This window comes from Doryrhamphus excisus, chromosome 17 (assembly GCF_030265055.1).
Source record: "Doryrhamphus excisus isolate RoL2022-K1 chromosome 17, RoL_Dexc_1.0, whole genome shotgun sequence".
Lineage (NCBI taxonomy): Eukaryota > Metazoa > Chordata > Actinopteri > Syngnathiformes > Syngnathidae > Doryrhamphus > Doryrhamphus excisus.
The window spans coordinates 13,398,940-13,413,985 of record NC_080482.1 but is presented as its reverse complement, the minus strand read 5'-3'; the positions used below and the strand labels follow the sequence as shown (position 1 = coordinate 13,413,985).

The 15,046-nt window shown below is 43.7% G+C and overlaps 1 protein-coding gene across 1 annotated transcript; it reads right to left on the bottom strand.

The window, feature by feature from the left end:
- Positions 1-690: 690 nt before the first annotated feature.
- Positions 691-14,843, bottom strand: mios (missing oocyte, meiosis regulator, homolog (Drosophila)). Its single transcript, XM_058054041.1, has 12 exons — positions 14,774-14,843; positions 12,974-13,840; positions 12,132-12,621; positions 11,955-12,053; positions 11,619-11,873; positions 7,693-7,862; positions 5,699-5,764; positions 5,441-5,599; positions 4,699-4,851; positions 3,122-3,326; positions 2,868-2,997; positions 691-1,906 (listed from the first exon to the last, which is right to left on the bottom strand). The coding sequence occupies exons 2-12, from the start codon at positions 13,790-13,792 to the stop codon at positions 1,816-1,818; spliced, it is 2,637 nt and encodes an 878-aa protein (XP_057910024.1). The 5' UTR covers positions 13,793-13,840; positions 14,774-14,843; the 3' UTR covers positions 691-1,815.
- Positions 14,844-15,046: the final 203 nt, after the last annotated feature.

Below are 15,046 nucleotides of genomic sequence, written 5' to 3'. Positions count from 1 at the left end.
AGAAAAACTCACAATGAGGAAAGTTATGTTGTTTTTTGACCGTGGAGTGGTAAATTACCTAGGATATGATAAAGTATATAACTTTGATTTTATCATCATGGAAGCGATGTCCACATTGATTACTACTTTGACACAAACTTAACGTTCATTCATACACTATATCACGCTCGCCCACATTCGGATATACATTCACACTTAAGAGTGACCAGTGTTCCCTTAACATGCGTGCTTGGGTATGTTGGAGGAAGCCAGAGTACCTGGAGAAAACTCAGGCAAGTCTTCATTCTTCATCTTAGACAGACATTTTGGACAATTGTGTGAATGCATCCGCCATGTTGTTTCCAGTCTAGTTTGGTTTTTTTTAGTTTTCATGCCCATTCATGTTGCTCATTTACTTTTCCTTTGTGCTTCAGCTCGTCTGTCAGATTCCTCATTCGGCTGATTCAATTTCTGGTTGGGGGCGAACTATGTCTTGTGTAAGATGAAGTTGTACAAGACTGAAAAATAACACAGTGGATAATCAACTGATGGACCTTGACTCATCAGTCAACAATGAACTGGCAATTTTGTTTTTATTTTATTGTTTTATGTTTTATTTCTTATGTAATCATGGAGACCTCAACTGTGGATCTTGTATTTAGACTTAATTTGTGACTGCATACTGAAAAAAAGTTTAAACAATACAGGTGCTCACATTTGTCTGAATTTGTTTATGAAAAAAGGGTGCAACTACAATCACTATTTTTAAGGGGCACTACACAATTTGCCAATTTGTCAGCCCGCACTCCAAAACAGGACTATGAAAGCAGCATACAGTAGCTCAGGGACCAAACACCCCCTTCCTCCATGACTAAGTGATTTAGCTCCGACAATGCCTCCTTGGGTTGGTGACAGAGAAAGAAAGGAAAACATTTACAATGCGGCTTACACCCGGCCGTCCCCCCGCGAGCAGACGGCACCCGTCCTTGGCTTGATGATTGGTATGCATAGTGTTGGGGGGCATTTTGGGCACTGGGGAGGTAGACTGAAAGAAAGAGAGGGCAGGGTGGTGTATGCCGGAGGGTGAGGGAGGGAAGGCGCTCCTGTCTGTTCTCTCGCCCGTTCTTTGAGTCAATAGTGTTCCGGCAGCTGAGCTTCTGTATGGGAGAGGAAGGGGGGATGCAATCTGGAGGGTCTTGTCAGAATGCCCAGCAGCTGCTGTTTTCTGGGGAGCTTCTTTTCATGGACCACAAGCCTGGAGTGGGCCACTGAATGCAGGCGCACCCTCCCACTCTCCTCAACCTCTAGCTCCTTCCATTCCTCTGTTTCTAGCCCCCCGGATGAAGAGAAGTAACTTGAAGAAAGCGAGGCAGTTGTTGTAAAAGTGCACTACTCCCTCCCTCCCCATCACCCTGGGTACCGTCCTTCAGCCCAAACAATGTTTTCATGAGGTATGAAGATCCTTTCAAAAACAAAACAAAAAAAAACAATGTTTAAAAAACGAGCAGCTCTGATGTTTGGCACCTACAATCACATTTTAACTACTCAAAAGTATGAGTGGCAATTATTCGTTATTGATGACAATAAAAACCCAAAGCCTGATTCAGGTTAGACTGCCAGAGGCCGATTGCGGCCCAGCCTCCATGTTAAATCTCCTGAGAGAGACTGTGGTGACTTTTCTCCCTTCCAGCCAGCAATTCAGTCACACTCCTTCCCTTCTTGATACTGGACTTGTGCTGTAACATGACAAGACCTGGACAGAAATAAAAGCGGTCCACTTGAGAGGAGGTCACCCCACTGCCCGGCGTCAAACCTCCTGGAGGTTTTTTTTCGTGTTTAGCTGCTGTCTGAGGGCGCCAGGTTCCCCGTAGTGTCCAGCTGCATGCATTTACACGTGCACGCCGACACGGGGCACTCAGTGTGGTCTCTGCAACAGGTGACGAAGAAACACAGAGAACAATTGTATACTCACTATTGAAATCAAAACAAAATGTGTGCAGTATCTTGGTATTTCTGCAGCCATGTTATAGTATATTAAGTATACTTGGATATACTTTAGAGTAGTAGGTGTACAAAGTAGAATTCCTTATTTATTAATGGAATATTCTCATAGTTAGAACATAGAAAACCTGTTTAGGTTTTCAAATTTTTTTAGACATTAAATAACACCCTGTGCCCTGTGATTGGCTGGCGACCAGTCCTTACGCCCAAAGACAGCTGGGATAGGCTCCAGCACCCCCGCGACCCTCGTGAGGAAAAGCGGTAGAAAATGAATGAATGAATGAAATAACACCCTAATAGTGACCTTTACACCTCTATTATGCTATATAGTACATGTAATAAGAAAACATAAGCCATTTAAGACATAAATAAGACACATGCTTGTGTATGTTGCTCTAAATGTGTTGCGCTGCTTGGGGAGCTGAGTGTGGGGCAGGCATGAAGTGATGTCACAGAGTTCAGATAATTGTTTGTTTAGAGGGCTCAAGTAATGTCAAAAAAACATATTTAGAAGGTCGGGAAAAGTTTTTCTATACTCTATCTACAAAAATATTCCATGTATCCTACTTTGAGGAAATTCACTTATCAGGGCTGGGTCTGGAACAAATTAACCACCATGAATGAGGGATTAGCACATTTGTTGCCATTGTTTTGCTTGAAAATTATTAATTTAGGCAAAAAATACATCAAATGTGCCTAAATATACATATGTTTACTAGTGATAGGTTAAAACCAGCATGATTTATGAATTAATATATTTTTGCAAGGGATTACTGAATATCCATGTTCACTTTATATAGTAATCTCCCTTTAGAAGATACAGGAATAAAAAAAGTGTTCACATTTTGGGAGATACTGTATATAGAAATACAAAAGCTATCTCCCACCTGAACCAGCTGAGCATGTGGCCAGCATGGCCACCATGCCGACAGTTATGACACCAGGTGAACCAGTTGTTGAACTGAGCAAGTTTGTTCTCCCTTGTCAAATCGACCTTCTCGTCTGACTTCCCCGTTCCTGCCAAGTAAAAGAGTCAATATTAACCATCGGCTAACCACAGTTGGAATAAAAGTGAATGGGCCACTGAACTCCGGGGTCTGTCCCCTGCACCCATTTCACCACTCGTGCTGCCCCATGCTACCTGTGCAGTTGGACACAGGCGTCCCCATGTTCATGAGGCAGAGGGCGCAGCGCGGCAGCGGCTTCCTGCAGCCGGGGCAACTGGTGACCTTCGACTTGGTGGGCGAGCCGCTGACGCCGTACTGGCTGAAGCCACGGCCCTGGTGAGGCATGGCTGAGCAGCTGTATGAGATGGACTTGCCGCAGAAGTTGCAGCTCACAAACACCTGTGGCGTGAGAGCAAACACAACGGTGGCTTGATAAGGGACGGCGAAGCGTGGGGGTAAAAAGCGAGGCGCTAGCCAGCTGGCTGGGTTTCAGTCTGAGGGAAGATAAGAATTAGATAATCCAGCAATAATCCCAACAGTTTTTAACTGTGATTAGCATCAATGTACTTCTCCAGAAAAATTGGTCTTGGTGTTTTCATTCAATAAATGTTTCAACAAAACATTCAGAAGAGGAAGTGAGGAGCGGATTGACTTTGCTGTGATGGACTCAAAAAGCTGACTACTAGGGTTTGTCACAAGGTCAAGTCTAGTGCTAGGCAGTGTTTCCCAGTCACTTTTGTATTCATGGTGGCCCACCACAGTTAAATTTGGAGTTCAAACACATTATATTTGTAAATACATGACCATTATTAGAGCCCTGTAGACATGAAATACATTTACACTCCTATTATTCTTTGTTAACACCACATTGCTAATGTGCAGGCTGTGGGATCACTGCAGGGACACAAGAGACAGCCACTGTAGCTTTAACCATTAGCATGCTGGCCAGTTAACCAGTTAGCCTCTAAACTTAAGAAAGGTTTTCAAACTGAGTGGTGAAAAAGTACAAAGTAAGACAGCAAAAACCTACCACTTCCATATGGAATGGGAGGATAACTTTTTCTCACTCACATCGTGTTGGTCATGCCATGGCTGACTCCATGCAGTATTAATGTCATGTCTCATCAGTGTCTTGTGTCATTACTGACACAATCATTTATTAATTTTGCAAAAAACGCTATAGAGTCAGGGAGCAATGTTCAAACCACAATGCAATGAGGGACGAATGTAATGACAAATACTTTTAAAGAATATATGTATAGGTTTCACTTTTGAATCTCATAGCACATGAATGTGTTTTGCGTTCAGAGACTGCCAAACAAATCTCAATGCTTGATAAAAAACACGATAAATGAAAATGATGAAATAAATATGGTCAAATATGGTGGTGGTAGTGTGATGGTCTGTGGCTGTTTTGCTGCTTCAGGACCTGGAAGACTTGCTGTGATCTGCCATCTGTTGGTGACCTCTAGCTGAAACCAACTTGGGTTGTGCAGCAGGACAATGATCTAAACCACACCAGCAAGTCCACTTCTAAATGGCTGAAGAAAAACAAAATAAAGACCCTGGAATGGCCTGACCTGAATGCTGTTGGGATGCTGTGGCATGACCTTAAAAAGGCAACCCACCACACTAAATACTGTAGATTGCAGTCCTGTGGGAAACACTGCTGCAGTACTGTGACTACCACAAAATATTCGCAAACCAGAAATGCAAGGTGGGAAGATCATCATCCGCAAACCAGTGACACCTCCCCACACACCTACAGTACCTGAGCCAGAGGTTTGGAGCTGGGGTCCAGTTTGCCTCGATGGATGTCAAACTCAGCCCGCTTGTGCCAGAATCTCCATGCATCTAGAAGGTTCCGGTAGTTCTCAATCCAGCACTGGACTCTGGAGTCCTTCAGCACCTCACCTGGGGAACCCTGAAAGGAGGGGCAGTGGCCTGCGTTGTGAGTAAACAGCAACTACATGGTCAAAAGCACTGCGACACATAGCCCTTAATCAATAAAACAATGACGGTTAGTCTCAACAAGGTTAGGCTCTAGTCCAGTTGTCCCTAAATCTTAACCTGTCTAAGAAATGGGGAAATGTCTTTTTCTGTACCCGGTGCACAAAGCAAGGTAAAAAAGGTACATTATGAAAAAGGTATCAGGCACATACTCCACAATGTGTTCCAATACCTTTGCACATTTACTGGTAAAGTTCCTGTGATATCATAAGCTCGCCGTCGTCTCCTGCACCCATCCCTCAGGTGGAATGTGTGCATGTATGTGTGAGCTTTCTGTCGTTACACATCCGTGTACGTCACAATACGCCATCACAAGGCAAAAGTGGAAACTATCAATTGCAAAATTTCCGTGCAAAAGTTGTGCAAGAATTAGACTTCCTTGATCTTGATGAGAGGCTGTCATGTTCCAGAAACACAGATTTGTCTACTTCATATCTAATTCATTTAATTCCCCTCTCTGTAAGTATTTTCCATATAACTGCATTGCAAGTGTACTCATGCACCTTGAGCATGCAGAAGCTGGCAGTCTGGACGTCCCCGGTTCGGTCCACATAACTCTCCATGAGGTCCACGCCATCCTTGGTCAGCCCCGTCAGTAGAATGCCCTCCAGGTTTCCCACCTCCGTCATCTCACCTGTCAGCTTGTCAACATAGCGAGGAAGCTATTGCCACAAAAAGACTCCATAAATGACATGGGCCGACTTAACGTGCACGCTGTGATGAAATCTAACGACATGGGCTTGAGTGCTGCTTAATGTCACCTGAGCATCACTGAGGAACATGGAGGCAAAGGCAACACGGTCACGCACCGCCACACTGCTCTCATACTGAAATATAAGAAGTAAAAGTCACTTTCCGGGAGCTGTTTGCATATAGTAGAAAAAGCAAAAATAAATACATACACCATAGCTTTTCCCATTAGGAATAAATATAATTCTTTTTCTCAGAGGTCATCGTAATACAGTGGCCCAACTTTAACCAAAACGTACTCTTAACATGATCTGATTTTTTCCATAAGAAATGATGTACATCCAATTAATCTGTTCCAGGAAGACAAATGTTAACACAAAACACGTTCTCAGAAAACACTTAAGAATGCATATAAATGATGAACGAAAGGCATAAATGAACATTTAAGGTCACTTTTACCTTCATTGACAACGTGCTTATTGCCAAAGAAACATTTCATTGAGTTATTAATCACATCATAGACGGGAGATGGACTTCTGGTTCCCGTTTCCATGGAGTAGCAAGCTAATAAGCTGCTAAAAGGGACCTTTGGTGATAAAAACACATTAAGAACACAGTTGCTCTTACGCAATGTATTAGTAACGAAATAATAGACCAGAGAATGTATGCAAACAGAGGCAAAATTTGGGTGAAAACTTTCAACATTGCCTGAAAAACACGCTGAGGCTAACCGAGGTTCCACTGTACTTTTAAAAAGACACACTAGATATTGGCTTTCTTATCAATATATGATATTGTCCAGCACTTCATTCATTACCAACTGACAGCAGCTCTACTAGTGTTGTGTAATGAACACACCATTGTTACCACTGAATGCTTTTCACAAACAAACATTAAACATAATATCATTATCGGCAGTAAAACCAATACCACTATGAGCTGACTCATTTCTGTGCCAATTATCAGTCAGGCTATATTATCGTACATCCTTTAACTCATTCATTCATTTTCTACCGCTTTTTCCTCATGAGGGTCGCGGGGGTGCTGGAGCCTATCCCAGCTGTCTTTGGGCGAGAGGCGGGGTACACCCTGGACTGGTCGCCAGCCAATCACAGGGCGCATATAGACAAACAACCATTCACACTCACATTCATACCTCCATCGTCAATTAACCTAGCATGTTTTTGGAATGTGGGAGGAAACCGGAGTCCCCGGAGAAAACCCACGCATGCACGGGGTGAACATGCAAACTCCACACAGAGTCCTCCTAGCTGTGAGGTCTGCACGCTAACCACTAGACCGCCGTGCCCCCACATCCTTTAACTCATTCTGCATAATTAATTGTGGTACAGGAAGTGCTATAGGAAGCTGTTGAGTGTTGTCATGTTGTCACTTTCATGAAATTGTAGTTTCTGTTTAAGATTTTGCACAGTTTGAGGTTTGAGTGTTCACACTAAGCACTTTAGATCCTAATTTGGGAGGATTTGGAAAAGATTAATAGTGTTCTCTGTTCACTCAGAGGCAAAGTTTAACAGAAGCCCCAATAAAGTTTTACACCATGTGGTGGTAAAAAAAAGGTAAAAGTTCACTTGAAATGTTCTTAGGTGGAGTAATCTTGTTTGGCCAGTCCAGACAGCTAAACAAATTGAACAGCAGCAGCAGCGGCAGCAGGTGCGACTGCTGAACGGAGAGGCAGAAACTTTCTGCTGACGTTAATTCTAAGTCGTCCCTGCACTTGAAGTAGTAAAACATTGCCCAGCTGTAGGCGCTCAATTTGACTGCGTTAGCAATAAAGTTCCACGGTCCAAAGGGACGTGAGGAGACTGCAGTGTAAAGGTGGTGCGTTCAGGGACTCTCAAACAAAGTGTGAAACCCTAACACTTGACAAAAAACTAAACAACGAAACATCAGCATGTAAAAACCGTGTGCTGTCTCACAGACACTCTGACAAGCAAAGCACGTGTTGCTCTTCTCAATGAGCAGCAGGTGCTGCTTTTGGCCCATCCCCTATCTCAAAGCACATCTTGTTTGTGATGTTAAAAAAAGACGACAACGGTGTGCGTACCAGCACTCCGTCGTAGGCTCCGGGCTCGCTGGTGAGGAAGGCGAACATGATGCAGAGGTAGGGGTTGTTCAGCTGCAGCCTCAGGGAGCTGCACATCTCCCGCCACAGGGAGGCCTTTTCATCCGTGTAGCCTGACAGCGCCATGGCAACCACGTTGAGGTTCAGGTCACCTGTATGTCAGAGGAAACTGCTAATTAAGAGTATTTTTTACTTTTTCACCACTGTTTAGATGTGTCATCTGTGACTAAAAAAAGAGACCAAAGCAGGGGCTAAACTATGTAAGGCTGACATAACTAAGAAAAGAATATTAATGACAGGAGAATATACACATCTGCAAGCTTAAATATATCATGTGGCGTACCCCAGAGCTCAGTGCTGGGGCCCAAACTGTCCAACTTCATTCATTCATTCATTCATTTTCGACCGCTTTTCCTCACGAGGGTCGCAGGGGTGCTGGAGCCTATCCCAGCTGTCTTCGGGCGAGAGGCGGGGTACACTCTGGACTGGTCGCCAGCCAATCACAGGGCACATATAGACAAACAACCATTCACACTCACATTCATACCTATGGACAATTTGGAGTCGCCAATTAACCTAGCATGTTTTTGGAATGTGGGAGGAAACCGGAGTACCTGGAGAAAACCCACGCATGCACGGGGAGAACATGCAAACTCCACACAGAGGTGGCCGAGGGTGGAATTGAACCCTGGTCTCCTCGCTGTGAGGTCTGCGCGCTACTGTCCAATTTATACATAAACAATATCTGTAAAGCCGCTAAAGCCCTACAGCTAGTATTATTTGCAGATGTCACTACCGCATTTTGTTCTGGAGAGGGAACACAAGAATAAAAAATATCACAGATGAAATGACTGTACTAAAAAAGATGGTTTGATAAAAACACATCGCTGAACCTAAGTAACTAAAATAATGATATTTAGTAATAGCAGAAAGGATACAAATATAAATAGATGGCATGGACATTGACAAAGTGAACGAACATAATTTTAGGTATTTTTTTTAGGTTTATAATAGATGACAAAATGAGTTAAAGTGGCAAGAAGCAAACTTCACTTCGTACTCTCTAGTGTTCTCTAGCCTTACCATATCGAACTTATTGTGTGGAGACATGGTGCAATAACTATAAAAGCAGACTTCACTCACTAATTGCACCTCAAAAAGATCAGTAAGGACAGTGGTTCCCAAACTTTTTTTGCAGCGCCCGCCTTTTGGAGATGAAATGATTTAAAATGCCAGAAAATGCTACTATGCTAATGTCATCAGGCTAACAATGCTAGAATGCTAACATGTAGCATGATAGCACAGTATACCAGGAATGCTAAAAGTCCTGACGAAGTTGTGCATTTTTACATTGGAATGATTTGAATCAGCTAAGAAATGAGGCACCAGTAACAACTTTTTGTTCTTTCTTTTGGCTTTTTCCTGATTACGTCGCCACAGCGGATCTTTTTGATCCTCATAATGATTTTTGGCTTGAGCCCTTTATATTCCGGATGCCCTTCCTGACGAATACCGATAATGCTTAATAATGGAGATTCAAACACGAGGCATCCGCTCCCAAGTCCAGAACACGAACTACTACACCACGGCGGGCACAGGCACCAGTAATAACTGTACGTTTTTAGCGAAAAGTGAGAATTTTGCGAAAAGACAACATTTTGTCATGTAAAAAACAGGTAGTCTGAATGTCCAGAACGTGTTGAACAGTTTGATGTTGGAATATCTTGAATCAATGAATTGAGAAATCAGGACATTGAAACAAATCTTTGAAGAAGAGGAATTAGTGTTACAAAAAAAGGGTGAATTTTGCAAAAGTACAATTTTTGGGAATGTCAGTTTGAAGGCCTTAAATGAGTGGAATGGTTGGAATCGGTTTGAAGTTCGAAAAATGACACAATGACACATTTTCAATGGAAAAACGTTGGTTGGATTTTGGGAAAATCTGGGAATGTTTTGAAATATCTGAATACAAAGCAAACAATTTCAGAATGATCTGAACGATTGATGTTGGACTGGGTCTCATCAGTTCAAAAATAAAGGAGTTAGAGGACAAAAAAAAACAGACGGAATAAGAATGATCAAAGCACCTGGTTAGAAATGAGAAGTGAGAATTTACTAAATTATTTACGAATAGGGGTGTCATAAAATTTCGCGAGATTAAAATGTGATTTCTTATTCAGAAAAAAAATGTCTCATAGGGCGATAATAAATTAATTACATAATCACATTCATTTTGTAGTTAGCATGTTGGCCACACAGTCAGGTGATCGGGAACACCTCACACGAATCTCTGTGTGTAGTGTTTGTGGAGTTGACATGTTCTCCCCGTGTGTGCGTGGGCTTTCTCCTGGTACTCCGGTTTCCTCTCACATTCCTCCACATTCCACATTCATACCTATGGTATGGATACCATAGGTATGAAGGGTTCTTTGTCTATATGTGCCCTGTGATTGGCTGGCGCCCAGTCCAGGGTGTATCCGAAGTTGAGGGGGCCGATATCAAAAAATAAGGGAGGAAAACAGAGTTTTGTGAAATGATACATTTCAAGCAGAGCTTTCACTTTAGCGCCATATATACAGTATTTAGCCAAAATAGCCAAACAACTATGCCACAACATAAACAACACAAAAAAGTACAGTGAGAGTAGCTCCAATTTTTTAAAACTTTTTTTTAAAACTGTAACTTCTCTTAACTTCTCATTAGATAGTACGTAGTACACATAAATGGTTACTCTTATGTGTAATGGAGCTTGTCATTCCAACTCTGTACCGTATGTGGCTTAGTAATGCTGCTTCTTAGCACAGCTCAAATGCACTTGGTCTGCCGGAGAAGAAGAAGACATTGCAGGAGGGCTCAGTGTTGCCAACGTAGCAAGATTGTCACTGTATTTAGCTAGTATTCAGACCATTCTCCATCCTATCTGTCAAAAAAGCAACTAGAAACAAATCTAGTGACCTTTTCTGATCGTACAGGAGGTTGACATGATAGCAATATGACCAGATAGCATAGACAGTGTTGAATTGTTATCATATGCTGGTTCTCCACTGTTGAACCCCAACCCTGGTTAAATGCTCATGAATGTTGTGGCAAGAAATTAATGTAGTTAAAAAGAGTAACCCTGGCAGAACACGCAGAAGAAGAAAAAAATGTCTGAGCTACATTGGGGGAATGCTTCTGAGTCAAGAGCAGCACATTTTTCATTAAAGCTCAGCGTGCCGTGTTGTGGCCAGGAGGAGTGTAGCGTGGGAGAAAGGCTTCGCCCGCTGTTACATTTCAGAGATTCCTTAAAAGCTTGATTTCATTTGATTTGGGGAATCAATTATTTATGGCAGCGCAGCCAATCTGCCTCACATTCCCGCAGGCGCTATTGACAACAATACGGGGGGGGGGGGGGGGGATGACCGACTTCCTTTTAAAAGTGCAGGATATTACAGTGCACAATGGATGTGATTGCTTTACGTTCAAACACTACATCTGGAACGTCCAAAACTGTGTACTCTTTGACCTTGTACATATCCTGTCGAGATGCAATTGAGACCCTTATTGTAGGGATTATATTAACTCCCTAAAAAAATGTTTTGATATGATATATGCTTATGATATGACGTACAATTATATGTCATGCCATGACAGGACATGATTAGGACTGTCTAATTTTTACATATTTTTATTCTGATTGTTCAAATTCATGAATCATGATTAATCAACATCTGAAATATAAGAATTTTTACAGTTTTTTGTTATTAACAGAAAAATAAATGTTAGGACATGACTGTGTATATTTGTGAGTGTGAGTGTGAATGGTTGTTTGTCTATATGTGACCTGTGATTGGCTGGCATAGTTTACACTGTTTCTAATAATACTGTCTCTCATTAGGTGTGGCTCATGCTGTGTTTCTGAAACTCACCCTTCTCAGCCATGGCTCCCTTGTTGAGGATCTGGATGGCTCGGCGAATGTCCAGGTTGAAGAGAGCGACAGCAGCCGCTCGCTCCCACTCGCGTTCCTGCTCCAGCGAGCGTAGGAAGGGCTCGACGTCGATATCGGGCCCTCGGCTGATCCAGCCACAGAGCCGTAGGGCGAGGCTGCGCTCCTCGCTGTGATACCGGGTCACGTCAGTCTGGCGGTCCGAGCCGCTCCAGCATTTATGGCTCTCTGTGGTGCCTGGTGGTTCAGAGAGACAAGTGATGAAGATGTACACCACAGCATGCTACAGTGGCTTCAGATCCAAAGCAGGTGTCTGACCTGAGCTGTTCTTGACGATACTCTTGATCCCAGAGTAGGCAACCGTCTGCTTGTTGCCCTGCAGCTTCAACTCAATATCCTCAGCACACTGTTTCATATGTGAATCTTGCATAGGAAACATGACATATACGCTTACCCATGACCACTTTAGTCTCCATGTATTCATTAAAAGGATATAGAAGAGGTCAAACCACAGGGATTTGAGCTGAGGGTCGTTGCCTCCAGCCAGAAGGTGATTCCTCCACACTTGGATGGTATTGTGTCCGTACCTGGACTGAGCCCTCTGCCTCATCTTGGTGGCGATGTCCTTCTCCAAGACACTCTCCAGGCCCTCCGCCTCATCCTCCATACAGTCGTATAGATGCCGGCCGCACGCCCACCTGAGCGAGGTGGTGGAGCTCCACGCCAGCGAGATGCGCTCGAACACGGTGAAGTCAGTCATGGCGCGGTTGGCCGCCGACACCACCACCATGCGGTTCTGGGAAGATGGGTGCCAGGCGAAGCTGCCGATCTGACTGTCACACGGCTGCACGCTGCGCTCGATGATGGTGGGCTCCGTCTCATCCCCGATGGGCGTGGGCGTGTGCTGCATGTCGTACAGGCGAATGATGTTGCTGTCACGGGTAAGAGTAGCCAGCAGGCCAGTGCGGGTTGGACACCACGCCACCTGGCAAGGATGAAACACACAATCAGCTGAGTCACATTATACACAGTAATCAGATTACTGGTGGTGGTTTGCATGGCAGGTAGGGTCCAGGTTGGAATCGAGACCCCTGCCCCCTCAGAAATGTCAAGTTAATTTGATTTAATTTTTCCATTTTCAGAGCCCAACATTTAATTTAAGTAACATTTCAGTGTTTCCTATACATTCATTTATTTGTGGGGGCCCGTCACAAATAGATTTGCTCATATGCATGTTATAATGCACCTGGCCTCTTTCTGTTTCTGCATGATCACCCATTTACTATTTCGCATCATCATTTATTATCATTTAACATTATTTCCTAAGAGAATATTACCTTGGTTAGAGGTTTGGGTTGCTCAGTGAGGGTGAGCACAGGCTTCTCAAACTTCCTCAGATCCCAGATGGCCACCTGGCCCTCAAAGAAAGAAGCCACACGATCAGGGAAGTGGGGGTCCACCGTGACCCCCTGGATGGCTTTGGTGTTGACAAAGGTCTTCTGGCTGGTGTTCCTCAGGTCAAAAATGGCCAGGTTGCGATGCATGCCGGCCAGCAGGAGCTTGGGGTCGCGAAGGAGCCAGCAGAGCGACAAACAAGCGTCGTTTTGGCCCAGGTCGTACAGCGGCTTTGTCACGACGGCACTCAAGTCCAATTCCGCAGAAGAGAGACGGATCTTTTCAGCCGCTACGCTGGCTTCTGAGGAGAACTTGCTGCTGATGTCCCAGATGAGGACGGAGAAGTCTGCCCGGTGTTTGTCCAAGCCGGCCGCCAGTAGGTTGCTGTCCACTGGATTCCAGGCAAGAGTGTTGCACTGGCGGGCGTGCTTCGGCACAAACTCTTTCCCCACCAGCTCTTTGCAGGTAGAGTTGTGGCTCTGACCCAGGCTGGTGAGGACCACACGGCCGTTGGCTTGGCCCACCGCGAGCAAGCACTCTGGTTCCTGCTTTGGGTACCAGGCTACACATTTCATGTAGGGGGTGTCAGAGTTGATGGCCAGCAAGGTTGCTGAGGTTTCCTCCGAGAGAGGGACAGTACCAGCCTTGAGCTCTGAGCTCGCCGCTGATCCGATGCGGTACAGACCCAGCTCTGAGTCACAGATGACATAGCGGTCCGGGTGGTGGGGGGACCACAGGATGTCCGGTTTGGAGCCACTCATGACTCAGAAGCAGCTAGAAGGTTCTCCGCTTCACAACTAAGCCCCAACCTGCAGAAGTAAAAGAGTACAAACACTAAAACAGGGTGATGCTCATTCAACTCAAATTATTATACTGGAACTTTGACTGACACTGTGACAAAGTTATTACGGCTGCACAATTCTCGCACATTCAGATACGTAATAAAGGCAGGGCAAAAGATATCAGTCAATTAATGCGATCACTCCACCAGCCATCTGACGATATGAACCAGAGCAGTAAGCCAACTCGCCCTAGCTGGCAGCATTTGTTTATGCTGCAATTAGTTATTTTGAGTAACTAATTAGTTATTATTTCATCATCATATTTAGGAAATTGGATGGTAAATCTATTCATTTTGTCTGTTCTGCCCTAAATAGGATTAATTGAATTTGTATTATTGTGGTTTGTTGAAAAAGGTTACTGGACTCTCAATAAAATAACACTTTTCAACACGTTCCAGCATATGACTCATTGTAGTTACAATATATGCACACTATAATAAACATATACTCGATCACATTCATCATATTTCACTTTAAGGGATACAGCTCTTAGCTGTAAAATATCGGTTAGTTATTAGTTTTCCAAGTCAGGTTCAAATGATTGAAAGCACTCCAAATATGTCACACCTAAGTAGAGAATTATAGCTGTACAAGTTAATATAAGCATTAATGCAGACGCTGGAAAAACAAATACGCCAACCGCAGGGCATTCCTTTGAAGAAAAATCGTTAACGTGAACGTATAAGAACACTTGGAATCACCAAATGCAGTTTTGTTGACATGCTAACTTTACTGCGCTAATGCTAACGTGGGTGAAGGGCGAAATTAAAACTGCTTTTTTCATTGCCCCGAGTTCAGCTAGCGACGGAGAGGACATACGCGAATTAGTGTGTTAGTTATGATATGTGTTACTTTAACCCCAAAGTGAACAGAAAGCGAGTAAGATCAAATTTGACATACACATGTTGGACGGCAAAAACTTCCAGCTTCACTCGTCTTGTTATTGTGCAACACGAAACTACGTCCGAAACCATAATTGAGTAACAACGTTCCCCGCCTCATAAAGGTTCCGCTTGTGGGGCGACTCAGCCACTAGAGGTCACTGTCGTATCATGATAACCGATTAAAAGATTGGCTCAATGCAGACAGCCATCATTGCAAACTAAAACAAATACTGTATAGTGAAAATGTTTTGAAATATTACTTATTTTAATACAAAGTATTTGCTATTTT